Source organism: Carassius gibelio, chromosome A12 (genome assembly GCF_023724105.1).
Source record: "Carassius gibelio isolate Cgi1373 ecotype wild population from Czech Republic chromosome A12, carGib1.2-hapl.c, whole genome shotgun sequence".
NCBI classification, from domain to species: domain Eukaryota; kingdom Metazoa; phylum Chordata; class Actinopteri; order Cypriniformes; family Cyprinidae; genus Carassius; species Carassius gibelio.
This window is the reverse complement of record NC_068382.1, coordinates 23464027-23491470: the sequence shown is the minus strand read 5'-3', so window position 1 is coordinate 23491470 and position 27444 is coordinate 23464027. Positions and strand designations below refer to the sequence as shown.

Sequence of the window (27444 nt, the reverse complement as noted above, 5' to 3'; positions counted from 1 at the left end):
CAGAATCGATAGCCTTGTGCTCTGAAAGCCGGAAAGCACTTAAGGCACATAGCCGTGTCTTGGCTTGTGGATGACTCTACAGTCTTTAGGCCCAAGCTCAAGACACAAAGCACTGAGTAGCCGTGTTTCCACTATCGAGCTAGGACCGGGCGTGCTAGTGCGTGCCAGGGCCAGTAGCGTTTCCACTGTCACTTCCGGGGCTTGATCGTGCCTCGCCGGGGCTTCCTCGGGGCCAACGGCCAGGGTTTTTCGGCCCGACGAAATCCTTGGGCCAAAGCGGGCCAGCTGGGGCTAGAGGAGGGGTTACGAACAAAGGCGGAGTTTCTCCGTGTCTAGAGAGCGTCAGCGCGGATCATTTCAAAAAGATAACAGCTTTAACACCAGCATTAAATATGTTTAAAAATAAGTTGAGCTTAAAACTCACTCTTAGTAAGAAGCAAGTGTTTGAAATAACTTGATCCGATGTGGATTATAATCACTAAACAAGGCAGAAATATTTATAAGCGATGTAAAAGACTATGCACGCTAAACATTAACGTTACCATATAAACATGGTAAATATGACCGCTTGGATAAATCAGACGTCAGCTTCTTATTCTCTATCACAATTGTGTATTTATTAAGTAACATTTTATCTGTCGTCTGGTTTCAAGAGTTTAGCTCCGTTGCATATCATCAAAATATAATAATGATTTGTGTTCGGGAGCTTTTATAAAAATAGAGAGTCTGCGCTGCGGATCATTTCAGAAAGATAACAGCTTTAACACCAGCATTAAACACTTTTTTAAATAAGTCGAGCTCAAAACTCTCTTTCAGTCAGCAGCAAGTGTTTGAAATAACTTGATCCAATGTGGATTATAATCACTAAACAAGGCAGAAATATTTATAAGCGATGAAAAAGATATGCACGCTAAACATGTTACCATAGTAACATGGTAAAATATGACCGCTTGAAGAAATCAATTCTCTATCACAGTCGTGTATTTATTAAGTAACTTATATTTTCTGTCACAAGCCTCGTCTCGAAAGTTTTTCTCACGTTGCCTATCATAAAAGAATATAGCATAATAATGTTTTTGTTCTGGAGCTTACAAAAATATTATCATTCATTCTAAATATGACGGCTGTGGCTAATAAACAGAAACAGACTTGAATGAACAAGCTGGCTATTTTCACGAGCGTTAAAATAAATAAATAAAATAGATATAAGTGTATTTATGTGTGAATAATTTTGAGTCCTGATAAATTAAATCAATATGATCAATGTATCATGTATTCTATAGTTAAAACATCGATGCTTTTGAATTTGAATATATTACAAAGCATGCAAACAAACGGCCGCTTTTATCAGTTTCTTTTTGTGATCGCACATGTTCCAGTGACTTATTTCTTAGTTTTCTGACAACTTCTCTTTGTTATGATGAAATTTTGAGGTTGCATGACGTTGTTCTGAGAGGCGTGTTAAGGGCGTGTTTTAGTGACGTGCAGCGGAGCTTCAAGCTCCACTGTGGAAACCCTGCGCTATTCTGGCCTCGTGCTACTGGCCCGAGGCTATGAGCCCCGCCCGGCCCGCTTTAAGCCCTGGCTCGCACTGGCCCGACAGTGGAAATGCGGCTAGTGACAGTGCATGCAGGTCACCCAGTCGCTGGACTGATGTGAAAGCCAAAAGGAGGGCAGTCTTGAGCAGCAGGGGCCAGAAACTGGCCAACTGGAGCGCTTCAAGGGAGGGCCCCATACAAATTGTTTTACATTATAATATTAATAATAACAATATGAATGTAAAATTTATTTTTTACTTTTTAAAATATTATAAATAATTTCCATATTTATAAATATTTTTTTGGAGTAACAATGATTTATTATTAATAATATAAAAATATGTAATATTTATCAAATCTAAAATTATATCAAAATATCAAACAAAAAATAAATAAAATGATTTTACATTTTTCTATTCTGGCAAAAACATGGTTAGCATGGTCATTTTTTTTTTGTCAATTGAGAAATATGAATACATGATGCATTAACTTACCAAGTTAAAGTTGAATTATGATTTATAATACACAAAATATTCCATAAAAAATAAGAAGTGCCAATTTGACAGATATTCTAATGAGATGTGGCCACTTTACCCACGATTCCATGCATGAGTAAACAAAACGCTTGGTAACCTGCATGGTAACCCCACTCATTCTGGTTGCTAGACTGGATGTTCACCATAGCAACAGCTTGAAATGCACAGGCCTGTGGAATGTGTACCCTTGCAGCTTTTTCCCAGGTATATAAATTGTAGTTTGTCACCCCTGTTCCTCCTCCTCCTCCTCCTCCTCCTTATGTCTGTCAAGTGTGTTTCCTTTTCTCAGTCTTTATCCAATCCCTCCTCCCACTCTATTCCATCTCTCCCACTCATTTAAATTCATGTATGGCGTCCCCTGGAGGGGCTGCTGGGATTATATCACACACAGAAGTCATCTCTGCGATGTGCGGCGATGCCAAGAGCTGTTTAAATTTTAAAACACCATCTGAATCTGATGGATGAACGACTGGTGAATGTGAAGTGAATGCTGGATGGTGGTTGATGTATCAGGGGCTGTTAAATATAATCATTCCCATTACAAACAGCAACAGTGAGCTCAGTAGAAATGAGGCATGAAGTCAATTTCTTGTGCAATTTGTGCATTTTAAATGGTTGCATTTAACAAAGCTCATTCTGAGAGAGCTATTAAGAGGAAATGTCATTAGTGGCACTTGGTATCAGTGATGCTGTTGCTCATACTTGAACAAACCTGTAACACTACGTACTTCAGCATGCAACTATCCTGCACTGTTTGTGTTATGGATATGAACACTACCTCAAACCCTGCTTGATAGTGGCCTTTTGGACAATAAAATGGACGTATTTATTTATTCATTTATGCATTTGGTTATTTGTGCACCTAATTGTGCGTTTATTTATTTAGACATTTCATTCTTTATTGATGCATTTATTTATTTGTGGATTTAATAGTATTTTATTTATTTGTGTGTTTTAATATGTAGCCATTTAATAAAAAAAAAAAAAAAACAACTAACCTAAGTCTCTGTCTGTCTTGTTCTTCTCCAGGTATTGTTAAACTGCTGCATTGAGCTTCTGGATTTCTGCTGCGCTTCTTCATTCTGTGGATCTGTAAAGAAGATAGATAGATAGATAGATAGATAGATAGATAGATAGATAGATAGATAGATAGATAGATAGATAGATAGATAGATAGATAGATAGATATCATAGATAGAGTTATCAGAGAAGGAGAGTGTGAGACAGAAGGTTTTAAGGGTGAAGGAGCAATGTGACGGTTGGATTCCTCCTATAGCTCACCGGCTACAATGGACCAAATCATACACTGAAACATCACAGCTCAAGGTAAGGGCAACATTGTTTATTCATTTATTTATTTTTTATAGCACTATAGCCATAATATAGTTTAAATGAGCATTTTCTAACTGCTCCCTCACACTTGACAGCAGGCAGTTTTTGCTACTGTACCTTTAAGACTTCTACCTGTAAATGACCTCTGTTATGATAGCCTGCCATTTGTGTAGCTGCTAAATACAGAGTATGTGTTGATATGTATATATGATTGGTTGTATATTGGCTCGTGGTTGTGATGTCAGTATTTATTGATTTCGGAGCAAGCCATTTGTGAGTTTCTGGAAGGTCCTATGAGGCATTTTTGAATATGCTGAACTCTTATTTCCTTTAAATACACTTGCCTCTGAAATTTAAGATGATAACTTACTGATTGCAGAATGATATAGACACATAAATGGTCTCATTTGTGTTTTAAGAGCCAATTTCATTCAAGCTATCCAAGCGTAGAAAGTCTGGCCTGTCGGTTCATTTCACACGTTTCTTGATTGTTCATCATATTGCGTGTGGTTATGAAAGCTGCATGTTCAGCATAGTCACACTTTCTGATCCTCTTAGCGTCTGCAGAAATATTCAAAGGATTTTTCTTGTTATTTTTGTTTTCTCATTGTTCCCGTTATTGCTGCTTTGCTGGAACAGTGTCTCTTATTATCAGCGCTGTTACCGAAACGCTCCACAGAGGCCTGAACGCATGGAGACATTCCAGTGGGTTTTGTGCAAGCGTGTCTGTGGATAGACAATGTGTGGATGTGTGTAGCATCCAGGACTTGTTTAAGGAGTGTGTCTGTGTGAGTGTATGCATCTAATCCAAAGGTTAAGAAGTGTGTGTCAAACTCAAGCAGGAAACCTGGCTGCACAGGAAAGGAAATAACCTATCAGTAGGCAGATGGGGCTTACACTGCACTGCACACACACACACACACACACACACACACACACACACATACACACACACACACACACACACACAATTTTATCAAACTATTGTGATATAAGTCTCTAATGCTCACCAAGGCTGAATTTATTTGATCACAAATGCTGTAAAAATGTGAAATGTATTTACAATTTAAAATAACAGTTTTCTATTGTAATATATTTTAAAATATAATTTATTCCTGTGATCAAGGCTGTATTTTCAGCATCATTACTCCAGCCATCGGTGTCACATGATCCTTCAGAAGTCATTCCATTATGCTGATTTGATGCTCAAGAAATATTTCTTCTTATCAATGCTGAAAAAATTTGTGCTGCTTCGTTTTTTTGTGAAAACTTTTTTTTTTCAAAATTCAAAATGATTTTAAGAAAGTTCAAAAGAAAATTATTAATTTCAATAAAAGTTTTTAGTGTCACACTTTATCAAATTAATGCATGCTGCTAAATAAAAGCATTAATTACTAAAATAAACTCTTACTGACCACAAACTTTTCAAAGGCAATGTATATTTTGAATTAAACAGCTTAAAAAAATTATGTTGATTAGATGTTTTAGTACAAAACAAAATTTATTTTACATTTTCTAGTTTTTCAATTAAAAATTTAATGCACATGCAAAATGCAAAATGCAAGCACACTTTGTGATATTTACAATGTAGCTTGATTTTATATTGTCAGCAAAATCAGTGCGAATCACCCATGCATTCATGAACTCTAATAAAAAACACTCATAGTTGCTCATTAGAAACCCTCTTTATATGGCCCAAATGCCAAGCGGGAGGGTCTGAAGTGTCGTTCATCCATCAGGCTGGAGATTGTTGTTCTGATTGGTCTTCTCATTCATTGCATTTGACATTTACAAGAGCATTGCTGTTCTCTTTTGTCATGGCATTTTTCAAATTAAAATGCATTCGCTTGCCCTCATGTTGTTCCAAACCCGCATGACAGTCGTTCATCAGTGAGACACAAAAGGACAATGACCTGGCTGAATGGGGGCCAAAAATGTCTGATTGCACCATTAAAATAGTCAGTATGACTGCTGCGCTATGTTCAAAGTATTATGAAGACACAATGGGACAAATTTAAATTTTGATTTGTAAGATTTTTCTCCAAGGCTGAATTTATTAATTGTCTCAACATATTGATCTGGGATAGAAGAAATATTAGCATAGTTTTACACATGTAATAAGTAGCTAAATCAGAGTCCAGCTCTCATTATCAGTTTCACCTGGTCTGAATGTCTCGAGTCAGGACTGTATAGGGGACAGGACAGTCACAAACAGAGCGGCACTCTCTGTTTAATCAGATGGCGCATTGTGAGAGAGAAAGAGTGTGTGTGCACGTTTAGGTGTGTTGTGTGTGCTGACATTTTAGCAATGAGACATGAAATCATGCAGCAAACCAGGGGAGGCAATCCCAGTTTTGATTGGTCTTGAGCCGAGACACCGCAGGAAATGATCGCAGACAGACCTGAGAGATTGAGCAGAGTGAGGGGGAGAGACGTCTCGTGTGTTTTACCATCCCTAAAGATCCATGACGCTTCTGCAATGAGCAGGTTCAGAAGGTTCATGGAAAAGTTCCAAAGCCATTAAATATACTACCTTTTGTGGGTCATTCACACAGTATTTACACTCTAAAAACACCTTAAAAGTATTATAAATGTCCAACATTTCTAATTCTCATTTAATTTTGTTTTATGAGAAGAATTTGATCATCACTTAATTAACCAATTTCATGAAAATGTTGTATCAAAAAAAAAAAATCACAATTGCATTAATCAATTCTACATGTATAAAATGTCAGTAAGTAAAATGAATTGCAAATGCAACTTCAACCTTAATTTTTTTCTCATTTCATTTACATTTCTAAGTTATATTTTTAAAATTAGAAATTATTTTCTAACATTATTTTTATTATTATTTATTATTCTGTTAAATGTCAGATTTTAGAAGTAAAATGGATTGCAGCCTTAACTTCAATTGAGTTAGATAAGTTAGGTTTTTGAAGTTTGAAAATTTTGGTTTATTAAAAAATATATATATATTTTTTTTTTAATAAATTTAGTTTAACCACACTCTTACATTAAAGTCTCGGCTCGCATTTTTCATTCTGGTTCCATATTCTGTTTCATTCAGAAATGCATCCGATTTTAAAATAATAATGGATTTCAATTGAAGCTTTTTGACTAAACTTTCAAAGATTTGTGATTTAGTCTCAGATATTATTGCAGGTGTATCAGAATGTTTACCTCTTTATTTTCTCTGATTGGTCAGACTGCTGACAGTGGCCACACCCCTCTGTATGATGTCACCTCTCATGTGACCTGGTCTGCAGCGAAAGAGAGACACACTCAGCTGAAGGGGCTCAGATCAGTGGCCTCTTGTTGTGAGAGCAGGGTTTGTGTGTGTGTGTGTGTGTGTGTGAGAGAAAACAGGACAATAGCGCTCAGTGTAAATCCAGTATAGCCAAGAATTAGATTTTTTATTTTTTTTCACAAGCCAGTCCGAGCGAAAAACAGACTTATGCAACCTTAATCAACAACATGGCACTGGCAATCTGCTCCCACACGGCACAGCAGGCTGCTAGTCTGTCAGGTTTAGAGCCGGGCATCTGGAAAGCGTCTCTGAGGAATCCTGCTCACACGCTGTGATGTGGCAGGCTGAGAATGATCTGATTCAACCTGCTGCGTTGTGTCAAAATAAAAAGCTTTAGCATGCTCTGAAAAGTTGTTGGGGATTAATCACAGAATAAATGGTTCATGTTAAGTATTAAATTAATAATTTAAAAGATAAAAACCATCCTAAAAGTACATGAAAGTGATGTATATGATTCCAAGTCTTCAGATGCAATGCAGTGGGTTTGTGGGTGGGTTCTTACACTGGACTCATGAATATTAAAAGAGGGTGAAATGCTAGTTTTCACTCAATATCGTGTTAATCTTGAGTACCTACAGAGTAGTACTGCATCCTTCATAACTCCAAAAAGTCTTTAGTTTTATTATATTTATAAGAGAAAGATAGTCTGTACCGATTTTTCCAGGAAAAACACGAGCGCCTAGAGGCGTGACGTGTGGGCGGAGCTAAAGAATCACGAGCGCCAGTAGGCTTTTGCGTTGAGAGTGTCTGGAAACTGTGACATTACCTTGAGGAAAAAACCATCATCCAAAACAAACCATCGCTTACAGTCAGATTCAGCCGTATACTTATGATCCAGAATCAGATCCCGAGGCTGAAATTGAACAAGAGTAGCGGCAGCAACGACTACAGCAGGACGTCTCTATGTGGTATGTATTGAAACTGTATATATTTGCTTAGCGGTTTTGGACAATGACTAAGTTCCACTTTATGTCGTTTTTTTTTTTTTTTTTTTTTTAAGCTGTACATGTGGAAAGTGCAGTTTGATGACAACATCGCATGTTGTTTACTTGATGTGCTTACGCGCCGATAGCTAAGTTAACAACACAGAGATATTTTAAGCAATTTTACTCACCGCCTGCGGTTCCAACACACGATCGTAACCCTTTTTCGTGGGGATTTTTTTTTTTTGGTAATCTGTGCAGGGTTGTCTTGCCCTGGCAACCAAAAACACACTCCTTTCGTGACATTTGGCGACGCTCTCGCTCTGATCAGTGAAGTCTGTTGTGCTCTCAGTGCTCTGCTATACGGGAGCGCGCGCTCTTCCGGCAGAAGTGCCTCAGGACCCATAATTAGGAAATTCCGCTCCATCTAACGTCACACAGAGCCATACTCGGAAAAAAAACTTTCCGAAACTTGTGACAAACCGGAAGTAGTATTTTTGGAACAGAAATACTCCTTCAAACGTACAACTTAATTTTTGAAACTTTGTCCATGTTTAGCATGGGAATCCAACTCTTTAACAGTGTAAAAAACTCAGTATGCATGAAATAGCATTTCGGCCCCCCTTTAATTAGATTGCACTGGTGTTCTGTATTCTACCGTGATATTACCTACTTAATATGCATAAGGCAACATTTTAACTTAGTGGTATTTACACATTTGATTGTCTGTATAAATGTGCATTGTAGGTGTCGTGGTGCCATTATCAAGCCAGTTTTATGTTTGCTCAGATATTTTAAGAGTTACACATCCTCGACCTCAAGGTATGTCAAAATGTCCTAATTATCATCAATTAATCCTCTTTATTTATTTATTTATTTACAGTATATGTGAAGTCAGTGTGCTAAAGTTTCCTCACCTGCAGGATCATGTGATTTTAAAATTTTATTCCAATCAAATATCAAAAACTTCATCATCAGTGCATGTTTTCATAAGATGTACATCACTCAACTAAAGTATAAACCCTAGATTTAATCTGATAATCTTGATCTGTTTAAGATTCATTTGTGTTTTATTTGAAATCCCAGTTTGACGATCAGCTGTTGGATTTTATAATGTTAAATTGTATATCACATCTGTCAACACACTCCCATTTTCAAAGAAAGCTTCTGTAAAGTTTGCCAGATGTCTGTTTTCAAACTGTAGTGTGGTGTTTAACAGGGTGTCTGTGTGAAATGTAGTTGTGCTCATGGAACAGTTCAGTATTGTCTCATGTTATTTGCCTTGGCCAGGTGCTGGGCCTCTTTCAGTAAACAGTGAGGTGTTTTATTGGAAAATAAAGTGCTCTGGAAAAAATAACAAGAGGACAGAAAAAATATATCTGATATACAACAGTGCACTTTTATTACTTAAACAATATGGAGGGCTTTGACAATTTGTGCTTTTTAAGCAAATGTTTGGTTTTGTTCGTATGAGCATGTCAGTGCTATTTCTGTGCTATATTATTTATAGACCTATTATTATAGTAATTATTAATATTTTAATTGAATTAATCATCAGGTTTCATTTTAATTTTAGTTTGTTTTAGTAATTTTATGCTTTTGCCATTTTTATTGTAATTTTAATTTAACTTTATTTCATATATATATATATATATATATATATATATATATATATATATATATATATATATATATATATATATATATATATATATATTAACACTGAATTAACACTTTAGTGTTTTAATAATTCATCAAACTAATTTTAGATAGTTTCAAAAACAACCCAAAATTGTTTCTTTAAAACTTTTCTCATCTCATTCATTTAGTTGTCAAAAACGTAAATATTTAGTTTCTGATCTAATATTGATATTTTATATAATTTTAATGAACTATTTTTTATTATAGTTTAACTTTTAATTAACTGCATTGGTGCATGTAATATCAGCTAATTTCAGTTAGTTATCAAGGCAAAATTTCTAATTTTTAAAAAAACTTAAACACAAGTTTAGGTTTATCAATCAATACTCATATTTCATATTATTCCAGCGTTATTTCAGTTAACAGAAACTTTTTTATTTTTTTATTAACAATATCAACATCAAAGGATATAATGTTTAATACAGATTTTGTGTGTAGAGATTCATGAAATAGTATTTAAGTATTTAAGGACAGATAATCATTTACAGAACTTCCAATTTTTGATAGAAACTGTTTCTTTAAGATATAAAAAAAGAAAACAAGTCGTTTATCCCCAAGTCACCATTAGCTCTGAAACAAGATGATACTTCTGGCCGACGCACAAAATCAAATGCACCGTTTGGCTTCAGCAGTACTCAGATAAAACCAGGTTGATTTATTCAGCTAAGATCTGGCAACAGATCTTATTAGTTGTGTGAGATGTGTCTATGACAGATGCAATATACTTGTTTAAAGGCACAAGCAGCATTAGCTTATCAGTCAATCTGCAGATGGCTGGAGCAGAATTGATTTGTGTGTCAGTTTGTGCTTCTCCAGGAAAGACTGAAATGAGCGCTTTCTAAACTAAAAATACACTTTGAAAATGAATTTTCTGGTCAATTTATTTGACAAGAGTGTCACATTATGATAAAATATAGCCGTTTGGTTTTCACTGTTGTCCATACAAGCAGAGTTTCGATATGCCCTTGTTTTTAAAGGCCTAGTGTATTTTTGTGATTGTATGTGCTGCGCGTGTGTGTTTGTCATTCAGAGCCCAAGGTCACAATCTTCGTTTATCAAACCACATTGGTTGTCATGTTTCCAAGGCAACCCTCAGGAAGATGATGAGGCGGCTGTCTGTGACCTCTGGTTCAGGCCTGCATTAAGGCAAGCTTGCATTGCACCAAAGGCAAACACGGCATTATTGGAAGTGGGTTGGACGGTTAGCTTGTCGGTCAAGACTTACTTTGAACAGTTAATGTGCTGTTGTTGTTGTTTGGTGGACACTGTGGGTTTGTGTAATGTGATGGGGCGAGTCAACGAGGTTTCTTCCTCTTAAATAGGTCGGCAAGTAAAACCCGACAATGACAAACGGCAGATGGACCATATACCGAGAAAGAGAACGGCTGATTAATAAAACGGAAGGATGAGGATATTAATGAAAAACTGAAAGATGTGATCTAAAAGGATTGTTATAGGCAGAGAATGGATGAAAAATGATAAGTCTCTTGTTCTCTGTTGGTTTGACTCCGGGGGTCGTTTTAATGCGTCCTCCAAGCTTGGGTTTGTTTGAGATTTGTCTGAATTAGACGGGACAAATATCCCTCGCTTAGTTTCCTAGAGACCCGTTCATCTGATTCACAGAGACAGCGGTATTGTAGAAGTAAAAAAAAATAAAACTCAAGTCCAGCAAAGTTCTTCCTCAGTTTATAGTAGATGATTTGGCTGGAAACCTGTCTAGAATATGTCTGAGTCATATTTCATACAGATAACAAAAGAAAGGACTATTAAGATATTGGTAACACTTCACAATACGGTTTCATTTTTTTAACATTAGTTACCTTGTTAACATGAACTAACAATAAATAAAGTATCTAAGATTCTTTGGCATTGTGACATTAAACTTTGTATTTTAAAGAGTAAGTAACCTCTTTCTGTAAAAAGGGGACCTAGAAATAATAATTTTCTTATATGTTTGATCTAAAATGAAAATAATATTTGTAATAATAATAACAGACCTACATTATTATTTTGCAAAAAAAAAAAAACATTTTAATTTTAATTTTTATAGAACAGCACGAAAACAGTTATGACTCATGTTTGTTCTGTCTTTAATTCTGCTTTCTTAAAGTAACCTTAGAATAAAGTCAATCTTAAAGTGGTCACAGTCTTTAACACTTATCAGTCGGCTTTTATTAGTGCAGATGAGGTGAAAAGAGTATGACAGAGTGCTAAAAACAGACTGTGATTCTGTGAAGTGCATGTCCAGTTAGACTTTATAGATAGAGCAGTACGAGATGAGTGGGAAAGAGGGCTAAAAATATCTTCAACATTGGCCACAAGTTTTGATTCTGTATGTCAGTGTCTAGCTGCTGGCAAAATTAACTTTATGTAAGAAAATGAAATGAGAAAATTTAGAACTTGTGTTTTATTTATGCATTCATACTTCAGCTTTAAACGAACCTTTTGTATTTTTGATTTCAGCTCTGATTTGGCACGTTGAGGTGCGGTGCATGCGGGCATTGTGTGTTGAATACAGACGCTTTGCAATCGTTTTCTGCTGTACCTCTACTGTAAACAGAAACGTCAAACTGTTTTTGAGCGGATATGCAGTTCAGGTGTGTTCTTCAGGTATGCGTCACCTGATGATAAGCTGATGATTTGAGCATGTTGTGGGATGGTAATGGTGTTTGTTCCGTCTGCCAAATCAGTATAGTCAGCAGACTGCATCAAGAGAGGGAGAATACTATCATTTACTTCATAAATATTAAAAACATCATTTTAAGACTCACACTAAAGCTTTGCAATTATTTTTATTTATTATATATTTTATATAAATATTAGCTTTTTTTGTTTTTTAAAATATTGCTGAAATAATACAAGTTAATAACAAGTTAATAAGCATAAAATACACAGCACACACATTTATTGGGTCAAACAAAGCATATTAAGTAATAAAAAAATGTAAAATGCAAAACAATAATTTATAATAATAATAATAATAATAATAATAATAATAATAATATTAAATGTAAATTATATGAAATATATTGAAATATGTATATACTATGCATACACCATATTAACAAATATATATAAAATTTTATATGTAAAAATAAATATTTTCTCTCTTTATCTTAAACACACACACACACACACACACACACACACACACACGCACACACACACACCAAATTCATTTGGAAGTGAGTTGTCTCCTCTAAGTTTTCATTAGGAGAGCTGAATTATTTCCTGTGTAGAAATTAAGTCGAAATTTAGACTAAATCAGCTATACTTTTAAGTATTTATTTCTATTTCAGTTTGGACGCTGCTTATGTAGATATCAATGGCATTCACTTTGTTTTGAGCAGACAAATACTCCACATACAGTAGATACATGTGCACTGAGAATTTGGTCTCACATATTCAACCTACACAAATACATATTTGCACACTTATTACACAAGCATGCTGTACATAAACCGTACTTTCATTCTTGCTTTCGCTGATTAAATAAGGAAATGTATGAGGACTGTTCCTCATTTAGAGTTTTTGTGTGGGCTGAAAAACCACACGAAGAGCGTCTCTAATTCATAGTTAGCAACACAAACACACACGCTCAAACAGAGATAGTCTCACTTACCATTCAATACAGCGAGTGCATCCCAGGCCGTGTCCGACACATGTTGGAGATGGCATAAGGCCTCACCCGAGGCTATCTGCAAATGTCTTTGGTATGAAAGGAGCCTGTCTGCTAGCTTTACCCCATGACCTGTTTACAATAATGAGTCTCAGAAGTGGCCTATCTGCTGGGGGCAAAGACAGCAGAGCAGTCCTGAGCACAGCCAGAGCAAACACATCACATGCTCGCTGACCGAGGGAAGTGTGGGACGCGGAGGAAAGGAGCAGACTGTAATTATGTGAAGGTAAAAGTTAGCATCAAAGATCATTTTGTTTAAGATTAAAATAGCCTTTGTTTACCCTATGCATAATACTGTATATTGGTAACTAATTGATTATTAGCTGACATAATATTTATATTTTAATTTATCGATTTTAAATGTGTAATTTTTTTTTTTTATATATACATATATATATCTGTATCTTTGCCATTATTTAACGCTTAAATATTTTTGAAAAAAAAACAACACTAAAATATTACAGTTTTGTAATCGTAAAATGTAACCATATATATATTCTTTATCAAAGATAGTTAATATAAAAAAATATATATATATTTTTGATGCCTAAATTCAACTGTAATATTGAATTTAAATTATGAAATTAAATTATGAAAATAATAGATTTTAGTCTATATGTATTGGTAAAATGTATATTGTTAAAATAAATTGGGTTCAGAAAGTTTTTTTTTTTAATCAAAAATGGTAAAATAATGGTAAATAATACATAAATTAATTAATTGATAGAATAATTAGAATGTATATTAAATTTATAGTCATAAAATATTGTGAAATTATTAACTATTTTCTATTTTGATAGATTTTTCAACTGTAATTTATCAAACCATGGCACTTCATTATTATTATTATTATTATTATTATTATTATTATTATTATTATTATTATTATTTTAGTATTCTTTAATGAGTAAATGTGATTATTTTGTAACTGTCACTTTTGACTGATTTAGAACCCTACACGACTATATATTCTATAGGACAGAAATAATATTGATTCATTTTAAATATATATATATATATATATTTTTTGTTTGTTTGTGAAGTACCAGTCTCCATTCACTACTTTCATCGTAAGGAAAAGAGACTCATTCTAAACATTTTCTTTAGAATTTCATGCAAGAAACAATATGAGTACACAATGACAAAATGTACACTTTTCTAAAGGATCTCTAAAGGAATGGGACGTGGAGGAAGCAACTCACAGTCTATTAACACACTGGAGTCTTGTCAGACACAGATTCCTCAGACAGACTCATTTGGGAGTCCATTGGCTGCTCTAAAGTGTGGCTACACAAGATTTATGTGTGTCACTGATTTGCCCCACTTACTTTAACAGTTCCCCACTGTGTCCTAGCAAAAACACGCCAATGTGCAGGTGGTGTGTGTGTGTGTGTGTGTGAAAGCATTGTCACTGAGGAAAACTGCGCCCTTGAACAATGCATCTCACCACAGGAATCTCCGCAGAGACACAGATAAATCCCTCTGGATAGAAAGCATAATGTTGTTCATTTATTTGCATGCACTCAGATGCAATCTAAGCACGTGTTATGGAATATATATACGTAATCATGCTTACCTGTGCACTTGTTTCCTCAGGCTTTGCTATCGTTCTCATTCCACATGATACAGAGAGGGTCATTTCTTCTCATTAAATGTCTGTCATCAGTCTTTGTGCCACTGCAGGCAGCTCTCAGTTCTTTATTAATTGCCGTGGGATACAGTTTCGACTCAAATACTCGGACTCCAGCGTGCTCTGGGATACTATAGAAAAATGCAGCATCTGATCGCACTTCATCACAGCAGCTAATGCAGAAAGCACTTTATTTACACCCTGCCTGATGAACGATGCAGCCTGAGAGGTTACCAGGGAGAAAGACTGGTGTTCAATGAAAATGCAGCACAAAAGAGTTTTTATTTTTTTTTTGCATCGGGATTATAGGTAAACATTTTATATATGTATGCAACAAGAAAAGTATATGTGGAGGGTGTAATGCTCCATTATTTTTGTGCACATCGCACATTTACAAATTTATAATAAGCTTTTAGCTTTTTTGCAGTACACCCATGTTGTGTGATGAACACATTTTTTTGTGGCATTGTTTTGTGGTCTTGGCCTTTTCAAAGTTTAAAGATAGTGTTAAAATTGGTTTCAGTAAGATTTATTTTTTTATTTATTTATTCATTTATTTTTTAAGAAATGAAGCCTTGCTAAGAAGAAGAGATAAAAACATTAAAGAATCTTACAAACTTTTGTATATTGTTTGGAATAACCTGCACCAACAAATTATGCATATTATGACTAGGAATGTGTGTTAAAATCCTTATTTACAACCTTAAAACAAATTCTTGGTCTTAGCAAACAATCAGTATTTAGGAAATACATTTCCAGTGCATAGAATGGCCTTCCCCTTTTCCTCATTGCATATCCAGTTTCACTTATAAATGTCAAATTACAGAAGTGAAAAATGTTTGCGAATGCAGTTTCTTGTGGAGAATCTGAACATCTTAAATTTTGATTTCATGTTGACATGTTGAAGTGCTGATACTCCATGTAGTTCACATTCAACTTTAGATTAAAAGTCTATGCATAATTATGGAGTAGCAAAGTATTAGGAATAAAGTAGGGTAGTTCAAATGAAGTTGAATCTAAAATTATTTCAGACATTTTTGGTGTTTGAACACCGGGATTCTCTCTATGCATTGTGCTGGTTTAGTGTATTAGCAACAGCACCCAGATCATTTTCTCAATGAAGAGCATCAGTGGCTGTGCGTGGGTGTTTTGTGGAGTGTCTTATCTCTCTGGAGCAGCTCTGATAGCACAGCTGAGACCGAATGAATCCTCATGGCTTTTCCTGTCCAGAAGTAGCCCACGACAGATAGAGAAGACACAGGCCGGCCTGCATTCAAAAAACTTGCTCTGAATTTCAGTTTATTTGCTTTCAGGCATCACTTTTACTTTTACTTTGGATTAAATATATGATGCAAAACTTACTGTGCGCCGTTTGTGTAATAAGCTTGATTATCAAAGCAGAGATCTAGTATTGTGTCAGTCACGTAACAATGCAGATTAAACTCTGATGGAAAACAGTATATAGTCATGCACGTCAATTTTAAACACCTCTAAATTCATAGATTACTTCAGATGTGAGAATGTTTCACCACAGTTTAATCCGCTTAACACCATATGCACTTCAAATCCCAAAACTAAGTACGATGAAAGTAAATAATCATATTTAATCTGTGTAAAAGAGAGCTTTATGGCATCTCTGCTTTAAATGTCAGTGAGGGGATGCTCTCCGGTTTGAAGTGTTTGGACTGGAACTGTTCTTGAATGGCTTTGGTGACATCTAGTGGTGAAGTAATGAAACATTTATTTTTTTCAATGCAGTAATACTGTAGCTTTCTGCTCCGTTGTTTTTGAATAGACTGTAATGCACCGTCACATTTAATTAAAGAAATGACATTAAATTTTATGAATATTTCTAAATAATCTACTGATATGTTCTCTTCTTTTCTTGCAGACACAATGGTCCTTGTTTTTTTCCTGTCATTAACAACTGCACAGCCTAACACAACCACAGACGGCTATAGCAGTGGTAAGTGCTTAGTATTTAAAATGAACATAATAGCAGTATTAATAATAAAATGAGCAATGCTGTTTTTTCTTCCCAAATCCTTTTGATTCTAAATGAAGAGCAAGACATTTATTAAAAATAAGTAATAATTTTATTTAGCAGTTTAATATTCACTGAAGCTAAATTCTTACAAATTAAAATGTCTTATATGCTGTAGGCTGCATATGTTATTATACATTTCCTCTCGTGGAATACATGATTCTGATTGGTCAGTCAGTTTGCAGTCAAATATTTCTAAATCATGTGCTAGTTTCTCACAGTGTAAAGTAATTACAGATTTTAGGTGCATTCATTAATTCATTAGGGTTAGATCTCCTACTTAACTATAAACTCCTTTTTTTCCCCATTAAGTTGAATATTTCTAACAGTCATTTATAAATACATATACATATATAAATATTTTTCATTTTCAGATTTTTTTATTTATTTATATATTTTTTTATAAAGTGATTGCAACCTCTAAAAATTGATTTCAGAATGTTCATTACTCACAAATAAATGAATTAAATAAGTCATTGATAACAGTATAGTGACCCCGACTGGCTTCTGTTGTTGTGTAACATTTTTCAGCGAGATGTTTTCAGTGTTCTGCATCAGTGTGGATTTGTGTTAAACCTGTGGTGCATTACGCAGACTGTGATTTCTGGGTTGCAGTCAAGTGCTGATCTCAGAGTTAAGTGGGTGATTCATGTCAAACCTGCTTTTAAAAATGAATGAGCGATGCTTATCGCACAGTCAAAACAGCACCAGGCTCTATATTAAATCACTAATAATGCCTTAGCTTGACTGGCTGCCATACCTCTGAAACACTGAGCGCCGGAGCAGCTAAGTGTGTCTGTTTGTCGGCCAGTTTCCTGTTCTTTTGTTCACTGTGAGTTTAACTGCCTCTCCTTCTTCCTTAGAGTCTAGCGCATACATCCTGCTCATACTCCTGGGTCTGTCTGTCGTGGTGATTTTTCTAGGGTTGCTGACCTGGTTTTGCCTCAGGTATGACACACACACACACACACACTGTGAGTCTGTCATGCTCGTAAGCTCCACCTCTTTCAGATTAAGGGCGGGTCCAGGAACTGAAACATGCTGTCACACATTTATTCATACACAGCCTCAACGTGGTAGACCCACAGATTTTTATATGGTAGAGAGCGTGTCATAGAGTGTGTGTTTGTGGAGAAACAGCACCTCTGATGAAAAAGAACTCGAGTTTTCGTTGGTGAGACGGATGTGATGTTAGGATGTCGTCCCACATGTTGTGTTCGGGTTTAAACCTAATGTTCTTTGCTTTCTTTTAGGTTGAAAAACCAGAGGAAAGCTGTCATCACAGCCGTCGACAAGAAAGTACCAAATGGCATCCTGGAAGAGCAAGGTAAGCTCCCACTTGCTCTCCTTCGATCCGGTTTAGTTGTTTCTGGTATGATAAAAGTAATTTGTGGTTTGGAGAGCTCTGTTGTGAGTGAGATGTCTTGGCAAGTTTCACTTCATCAAATGTGCTATATTCAGCTTCCTGTTGTCTCCAGACGTTATGAGAGCAGGACGTGAGCGTCTTTGTGAGCTACACGTGCTGTTCTATCTAGAACGACTTCATGATTGCAGACAAAGTTCACTTTGGCTGAGGTTTATGGGTCATATTATGGTTTTTATGGTGATTTTTGAGGAATATGGTCATCTGAATGCCTGGTGTTTACAATGAAAGATCAAATCATTGATAAGCACTGATGTTGGGTTTACAAAGATATTCCACGTGTGATCTTTACTAAATCTCTTAACGTACAGTGCATTCAGGTAAACTGGGCCACTTTGGGACTGGGAAAAAATGGCCAAATAATCCTAAAAAAAAAAAAAAAAAAGACTTTTAAATGGTAACACTTTCCAATTGGGTTCCATTTGTTAGCATTAGTTAGCACGAACTACTGTAACAGAAACAAACACTAAAGCATTTGTTCATCTTTGTTAAAGTTAATTTACTAATACGTTATCAAAATCAAATGTTGCATTTTTTAATGTAACTTAATGGACTTGAGCTAACAATAACTAGCAATGAACAGTTTCATTTTTATTAACTAACTAACAAAGATTAATTGATACTGTAACAAATGTTTTGTGCATTGTTAGTTAATGCATTAATAACTAGTTCAGCGATAATGAGAAAATATCCATATTCCAAATCACTAAATGTGGTTTATATTAGACGTATTGGGTGTTGTTTTGTTGCATAGATATGTGGTGAAACATAATGCTTTTTGTGGTTTGATTATCAATATTTCCTCAAGGAAATATTTATATATGACTAAATGCGAAAGAGGAAGATGGTTTAGTTTTAAACTGTTGTTCTTGTTTGCTTTTATTAGAGACTGCTGGCCATAGGTAAGAAAAATCACAAAGAGCTCTGTTTCAGACTAGGAGCGTGTTTCTTAGACAGCAGTGAGACTGAATGGAGTTCAAACTATGATTTGGGATTTAGTCCCTAGAATCTCATGTCGTTCTCCTGAGAGACAGACCCTGTTAATGTCCTCAAGATGTCCGCATCTCAAACTGTGCTCAGATTTCAGGTTTTGTATTCAATTCTTATCTAGAGTCCAATTGTCACTGCAGGTCTTGCAGATTTATGCAATAGATTTCATATACAATCCTGATGGAAATCTCTCTTGAGGAATTTTACTGTGAGCCGAGACGTGAAACAGCACGCTCTAAACATGCAGGGAACTTTAGTTCATTAACATGTGCTGTGTTCTGTTCAGTTTGCATGTCAGTCTGAGTTTCGGTGTTCAGAGGAACGTCACACCTGTGTGAGGGAAGTGGCTTACCAACTTGCAGCTTTCTGTGCCAACATTTGATTGTCTCTTTGATGTACACTAAAAAAATACAGTAAAACAAAGTAAACTATCAAATGTATCTGGTGGTACTACTTTACTACTTTTTTTTGGTGGTACACTGATGTTTTAACTAGATCAGTGGAACCTATATAAACAGTGGAACCTGTCAAACCAATTACTAAAATGTGTGTGTGTGTGTGTGTGTGTGTGTGTGTTTGTATTTCAGTTGCTGAGGTGATTGCAAATTTGCTCTTATTTAGAAACCGTAAAGTAAATATGTATTTCAATCTCCTAGAGATTCTTTACTTTTCAAGTGTTTTATTATAACATTCATGTGCCGTATTCCTCTACAGAACAGCAGACGGTGGTCTTACTGCCCAGATCCCCCTCCACATCCAAAAAATATCTCCCCATTCCCGTAGACAGCTTGGAAGAAGAGTATCGGATACGCTCGGCCGATGATGGGAAACTCTTCCGGGAAGAGTACAGCGTAAGTGATTAATCATGGATATATATATAATAACAAGTTGATTAAACAATATTGACAAGAAAAAAAGAAAACAACAACAGAAAAACAATCACAAATCACAGCTTCAGCAGCTTTTTAGAAGCCCTTTAGAATCAAACATGAAAATTGCGACAATAGCTGTTTACGCTAGTTACATCACTCATGTCGTTCTGGTTTTTGTGTGTGTTTTGTGGCAGACTGTTATTCTGTAAAGAAGCTGATGTGGTGCTGTTATTAACTGACATATTCATATGGATCAGCACATATCCGTCCACATACACTCACAGCTCAACTGCTCTCATTTCCCACTGAGAATTACTGGAATTGAGATGTCGAGGAGTCATCAGGCATTGAGTCAATCGAGAAAGCCCCTCTCTCCTGCTTTAGGCACATGATTCAAGATTCGCTGCTCTCACAGACCCATGATTCAGGAACGCACACTAAATGAACCATGTGAATTTTCTGTCCCATGGAAACCATGTTTATGCTCAACAATCTTAATGGCCACTTAAACTATTTACATCGGAATGGAAGTGGATCTGCTGGTTAAACAATCACCTATACATACAGAAATAAAGTGTCAGTAATATCATTCATTTAGGCAATAACAGAATGACAGATTTGGTGGGAATTTGAACAGCATGATCAGTTTTGCTCACATACAGAGTTATGTAGGAATGTGTTAGGGAACAATTCAAGTGCATTCAAATGAAAACGAATCAAATAACGTCTCAGGTGCGTGATCTACAGACGAGAGAGTTCAATATACACATTAAACACAGTACACACAGTTTGCAATTAATGTCCGTTTAATTAAATGTACAGACTACCTTTAATTGAGCAGAAAGTTTACAGCTTCTGTTATTCCCTGACAGTGTCAAATCCAAACAAAGGTTTATTCGATTTGGCATCCAAGATCAGATTTATGCATTTAGCAGAAGCTTTTATACAAAGTGACTTGCAGTGCATTCAGGCTATAAGGTTTTGTTTATTTGTATTTATTTATTTTACTAGTATGTGTGTTCCCTGTGTAATTAACCCATGACCTTTTGCGCTGCTAATGCAATGCTCTACCATGGTGCAGTGGCTGTTGGTTTGGTGTTGTTAACGTGTCATTTGTATCGTTGACAGTCATTACCAGGGGGTTCGACTCAAGGAACATGTGAAGAGGCCAATAAAGATGAAAACAAGGAGAAGAACAGATATCCGAACATCTTACCATGTATGTATTCTCTCTCGTTCTCTTTATAAATGTTTATTGCGGGTGATATCAGACTGAAATTGTACCTCACTGCTGCTGCCAACTTCACGAATCTGACACAGCTTCTCTAAATAAAACATTTATCACTTTCAGTTCCTTGTGCCCACATCCATGGCATTTCACAGTTTTACTTCTGTGTTTCCAAACATTTTTTAAATATTTGGTCTGTAAGACACTTTTTGATTTAGCAATCAAATATGTGTATTTTTAGAAATAAACAAGATAGAAATAATTTATTTTTATTTTTTTATCTTTCCTGTTATCCAGATGACCATTCCAGAGTGATTTTAACACCGATCGATGGAGTCCCTTGTTCAGATTATGTCAATGCATCTTATATCGATGTAAGTGATTTGTAATGCTGTGAGAATTCAATGCGTCAATGTTCAAACATGCATTTACTTATTCAGTTCTACTTATTCAAAAAATAGCTCTGGAGCATGTGAATGTAAAACATTGAGAAACAAAACCATATGTTTTGTTATAATGCGTTACATGATTTAGCAAAATATTTGCATCCCTGTTTGCATTTAAATGTTGGTTTCATAAGCGAGTGCTTCTTTCTTCCCAGGGTTATACAGATAAAAATAAGTTCATCGCAGCACAAGGTGAGTGCATCTGAATGCAAAAATAAGTTTGATTAGTCACATTAATGACAACAGTTTCAGTAGCTATAAGCAGACACTTGATATAATGACCTCTGTGTTTCAGGTCCAAAACAGGACACGGTTGCAGACTTCTGGAGGATGATATGGGAACAGAAATCAGCTACTATTGTAATGCTAACAAATCTGAAAGAGAGAAAAGAGGTATGCATCCTTTATTTGATTTCTGGTGTGTTTCCTTGTGTTGGTCATGGGGTATAAATAGTATAAATGGTATCTTTCATTATTTGTTTATTAGTAGTAGTGTCTCTTGCTATTTTTACTTCCTTTGGGTTCTCAAACCCTTGCAAGGTTAAAATAGGTTTCTCACACTTTTTTTCCCCGTGCTGAATCAGTCTAGTAAACGAGATCCAAAAAAAAACAGCAGCCAAAACAACCACTGACATCTCATCTAGATAAAGAAAGAAAGAGTGACCTTTCTTTGGATGATTTAGAAGATGAATCCTATTTTCAAGTTCTCAAGTATTTCATTTCATATGTGGTGCTGAAAAAAAATAAAAAAAAATAAAATATATATATATATATATATATATATATATATATATATATATATAAAAACATATATATATATATATATATATATATATATATATATATATATATATATATATATCTTTTTTTTTCAGCACCACATATCATATATATATATATATATATATATATATGTAGATTTTTTTTTTTTACCTGACTCAGTTTTTGGGGAAATTGAATAGAAACCAATGAGAGTCAATAATCTGGGATGCACATGGCCCCAAATGAGAAATATTCACCAACTTTCAAGAAGAAGTAGTTTAAAAAAATAAAAAATAAACCAGCATTTTAAGTTTGAAAATTGAGTTTAAATCAAATTTACAGACAGCACAACAGGAGAGTTAAATAAATCAGATTTCTGAAAGCTACATTAAATTTAAAATTTTAATTATTAATTTAAAATTTAATTAATTATAAAATTAAAGTTATAATGATTTTGAAATTTAAACAAATCCTCTCATTGTAGCAATATATTAACATTATATTACTTATATGCATTGGCAAGTGTTCCCTTCGAACTAAAGTGCACAACATTGCACAGCGTACTCTTTAAAAAGCATCAGAATGCAAATAAAATGACTACAGACCCACTGAATTATGTGACCATGGACCACAGAACCAGTCTTAAGTGTACATTTAAGTGTACAGTCTTAAGAGATTAATACATCAGCTAAAAGCTTTCCATTGATGTATGGTTTATTAGGATCGAACAATATTTGGCTGAGATACAACTATTTGAAAATCTAGAATCTGAGGGTGCAAAAAAATCTAAATACTGAGAAATTGTCCAAATGAATTCTTAGCAATGCATATTACTAATCAAAAATGTAAGTTTTGATATATTTTACAGTAGGGAATTTACTAAATATTTTCATGGAACATGATCTTTACTTGATATCCTATTGATTTTTGGCATAAGAGAAAGATGGATAATTTTGACCCATACAATGTTTTTTGGCTATTGCTAATAATATACCCCAGCGATTTAAGACTGGTTCTGTGCTCCAGGGTCACATATTTGATTTCCCTTCAGTGCCTTTCTATAAACCCGATTTGTTGATCATCTTCAGTAATAACCCACAAGTGTCTCCGTCTGGATCTCTGATATTCAGATGTCACAGGACTCGTCTTTCTCTCCTCTTCGACACGGCCGTGAGCGTCTCTAGAAAGATGAATCAATAAGACACAAAACGGAGAGGAGATTAAAATCAGCTTTGGGTCGGGCTTGGAATCAATGATTTTAATAATGGCTGATAAAGCTCTCTCTGGCCTTAACCTAATTAGTCAGTAAGAGCGATTTATCCTGCGCTCTCTGGATGATGCTGACTGACAGACAGACTGTTTTAAGAGCTCAGATTAGTATCATGGTGTCTTAGAAGTCACCTTTACTCCTCTAATGCACTTCCAGCGGTTCAGTGCCAGTGTTGGACTGATTTACTCTACAGGATTGAGATGTAATGCATTTATGTTTATCTACAGAACATCATATTTTGACCTTGTATCATGTTTTCTGATGTTCATGTCTTTCTGTCTTCTCTACACTATGTAACTTTTATTAATAGCATTAACAGACATTGTTACGTTTCTATATTACATTGATTGTACTATATTGATGTACATTCAAATAGTGCATTATTTATTGTCTTTTCAAATGTTTTTTGCTGCTTGAATGCTACGTTTTAAACAATATCCAATTGTACTTATTAATATAAGTCAATATCAATCAATAGTAATCACTTTTGTATTTGAAATGAATATTAGCAGCTATATATATATATATATATATATATATATATATATATATATATATATATATATATATATATATATATATATATATACCATCAAAGCATTATAAAGCATTGTAATAGTAATACAATTTAAAAAAGAAAATAAGAAATAAAGAAAAATAATTGCAAAAAATATTTTTAAGTATGGTTATTTAATAAAAGGACAACATTTCTTCCCCCTAAATATTAATAAAATTACAAAAGAAAGTAAGAAATACACTAAAATAATAATAAATATACTAGCAGCTATATTTTCTGCTATGGAAGCAAAGCAGGTTAGGTGTATTTTGTTGGCTTATTTTATTTTAATACGAGTGAGAAAAATATACAAAATAGATAAATAAAATTAAAAAAATAAATGCATTTATTTGTAATTACATTTATTAAATGTAAGACAAATCTGAATTTAATATTAATACAATTTAAAAAGAAAGTAAGAAATAAACTTAAACAAAGAAAACTATTAGCAGCTACATTGTTGCACTGTGCAGGTTAGCTGCAATATGAAAAATAAATAAAGATGTGAGATGGTAGGTTGTAGTATAAATGTGTTGTGTTTTTCTCTGTAGGATAAGTGTTATCAGTATTGGCCTGATCAGGGATGCTGGACGTACGGTAACGTGCGTGTTGCCGTAGAAGACTTTACAGCACTGGTGGACTACACAATACGCAAATTCTGTGTGCAATATGTAAGTCTGAACACACCCATGCATGCTGAAGATATGATACTGACTCCTGCAGTTATATGCATATGATTCTGAAGGGGATTTTCTCTGCTGTTGTCAAGTGCAAGTATATGTGTGTTTTTCCTGTGTCAACACACTCTCACCTGTCTGTGTCTACCGCAGCAGGCCAGCGATGGCACTAAAACGCCCCGTCTGGTCACGCAGCTTCACTTCACCAGCTGGCCTGACTTCGGCGTTCCCTTCTCGCCCATCGGCATGCTGAAGTTCCTGAAGAAGGTGAAGCAGGTGAACCCGTCGTACGCCGGGCCCATCGTGGTGCACTGCAGGTGGGTTGTGTTTCAGCGTGACTGTTGTTGGAGAACCACACGTCTGGTGCGAAGTCCTATCATTTTCCATACGTGAAGTGTGATGTGATGTTTTGATCTGTAAGACCTTCATGCGAAGATGATGTTTTGACCTTATGATTAGTTAAAAACTTTAATGTCACTATTTTATTCCTTTTCTCAATAGGCATATTGGATTCAATAAGCATTCTTACATTACTGTATTAGTAATTAAACAAAATTATAAACTCAACATCGAAAATGATGTGAAATTTTCATGTAATTCTATCTTATTTTCATGTATAAAAGTACAATATTGATATATTAATTAACATAATGTTCAATGACTTGTTAATGAAAGTGAATATTAATCATTAACCTAATTATCCTACTAACTGTAGTAGGCCCGCTATTACTAATATTAATATTAGTAGTACTTAATAGTGTACTTAGTCGTACTTTTACTGATAGTACTCAAAGCAATGAAAAACAAATGAGATTATATACAGTATATAGAAATATATAAACCTTTCTTCTCCAGATTTGACCGTTTTTTGCTATGTTATGAGAATAATAATGTTCATTAAAAAGTCAATGTTAATTGAATTCAGTGTTATCTATTAAAAAGTAATATTATCTAAAAATATCTGTACTATAACAAAGCAATTGCAGGTTAACTGAGAAGTTCTACAATAATATATAATATAATTTATAATTAAATATTTTTTATTTCATATTTTCAATGTTTTATATATATAATTTTTTTTTTTTACTTTTTAAAATTATTATTATTATTATTATTATTATTTAAAACAAAACCATCACCTGTAAGTATTAAACTTCAGTCCATAACTGGAGTCATTAGGAAGTTTTTTTTTTTTTTTTTTTTTTTTTTACATTTGACATTAAAGCTTTATCAAGAGGCCAAACTTCCTGATCAAACGTCTTATTTCCACAAAGTAATAGTACGTTGCAGATTTGAATTTAAGCTTTAGTAAAAGGGACAAGTTTTACATAACTTCCATCCACTGTAATTATTTTCGAGACCTGTCAGACTCTTTTGTGTCAGTCTGTCACGCATGCATAATTTATTTTATCAGACAATGATATACATTATTTAGAACGATTAGCATGTGATTTGAATTAGGTGAATGAAGGTCTTTTTTCGCTGCTGATTCCCAAATATATAAAGTGAATTGATGTAGGTCCCTGGCTGTGTTTCGTGACACAATAGTCGGTCTGTCCTCTCGTCATCAGTGTCTGTGTCACAGTCCTGTGTCCTGAACAACCAAACACAGCATCAGCAGCAAAACCAGAAACTTCTATTGAGGGTTTGTTCATTCATTTGCTTGATCACGATTGCCCTCTAGTGTTCAAAAGGAAAATGTTTGTTTGACACACACAAGTGTGAGTGCTTGCTCTTGTTTGTGTGTAGATATTACTCACTTGCAAAAAAAAAACAACAACAAAAAAATAAATAAAAAATAAAACATAAAAAAATTGTCTTGAAGATTTTCGGTGAAATGAACAGTTAAAGATTAATTTTAATTTAAAGAAAATTACCACCTATAATGTACAGTATTTGTGTTTGTTTAATAATTTAATATATTTTTTTCTTCTAGAAATATATATATATATATATATATATATATATATATATATATATATATATATATATATATATATATATATATATATAAAATATTTCTTAATATACTATAAATTAAAAAGATGCAAAAATATTCTACTAAAAAAAAATGTTTTTATCCATCAAGGTCAATGATTTATATTGTGAAAAAGTGGTAAGTAAATGCATAAATAAATAAACAATTTCTAAATATAATATAAAAAAATGTATGTATATATTAACAATTTGGTTTTCAGGAGTGGGCCATACATTTTTAATTAATTTACATTTGAAAAATAAATTCAATTATAGTGTTAAAACAAACAAAAAATAGTAAATAAAAATAAAAATGGTCATTCAAATATAACTAATATAAAATCTATTTCTAAAAAAAAAAAAAAAAAGATATTAAAAATATAGAGAGATTTTTATCCATCAAGATTATTGATTTAAATTGTGTAAAAGTTGTCTCTTTATGATAGCAGTTTCCAAAAGAGGGGTTGAATTTTTATATTTTTGTTAATATTGTGAATAATTGTGTCTGTGTTGTGTGTCCATCAGTGCCGGCGTGGGCAGGACAGGAACCTTC

The 27444-nt window shown here is 34.2% G+C and overlaps 1 protein-coding gene across 4 annotated transcripts in view; it reads left to right on the top strand.

Annotated features, from left to right (window-relative positions):
- The window catches only part of LOC128025501 (receptor-type tyrosine-protein phosphatase epsilon), a 67197-nt gene that overhangs the window by 33927 nt on the left and 5826 nt on the right, over positions 1-27444 (top strand). Inside the window, exons 2-13 of one of the 4 annotated variants that reach the window (XM_052611926.1) lie at positions 3104-3400; positions 16538-16612; positions 17554-17638; positions 17944-18017; positions 19818-19954; positions 21104-21194; positions 21501-21577; positions 21805-21841; positions 21945-22042; positions 24789-24908; positions 25071-25231; positions 27417-27444. The exon at positions 27417-27444 is cut by the window's right edge and continues 108 nt beyond it. In XM_052611926.1, the coding sequence (XP_052467886.1) occupies positions 16543-16612; positions 17554-17638; positions 17944-18017; positions 19818-19954; positions 21104-21194; positions 21501-21577; positions 21805-21841; positions 21945-22042; positions 24789-24908; positions 25071-25231; positions 27417-27444 (978 nt within the window). In that variant the 5' untranslated portion in view covers positions 3104-3400; positions 16538-16542. Of the gene's footprint in view, positions 1-3103; positions 3401-13108; positions 13243-16537; positions 16613-17553; positions 17639-17700; positions 17865-17943; positions 18018-19817; positions 19955-21103; positions 21195-21500; positions 21578-21804; positions 21842-21944; positions 22043-24788; positions 24909-25067; positions 25232-27416 lie in introns of those variants that run through there. The other 3 variants (XM_052611924.1, XM_052611925.1, XM_052611927.1) reach the window with 3 other exon arrangements.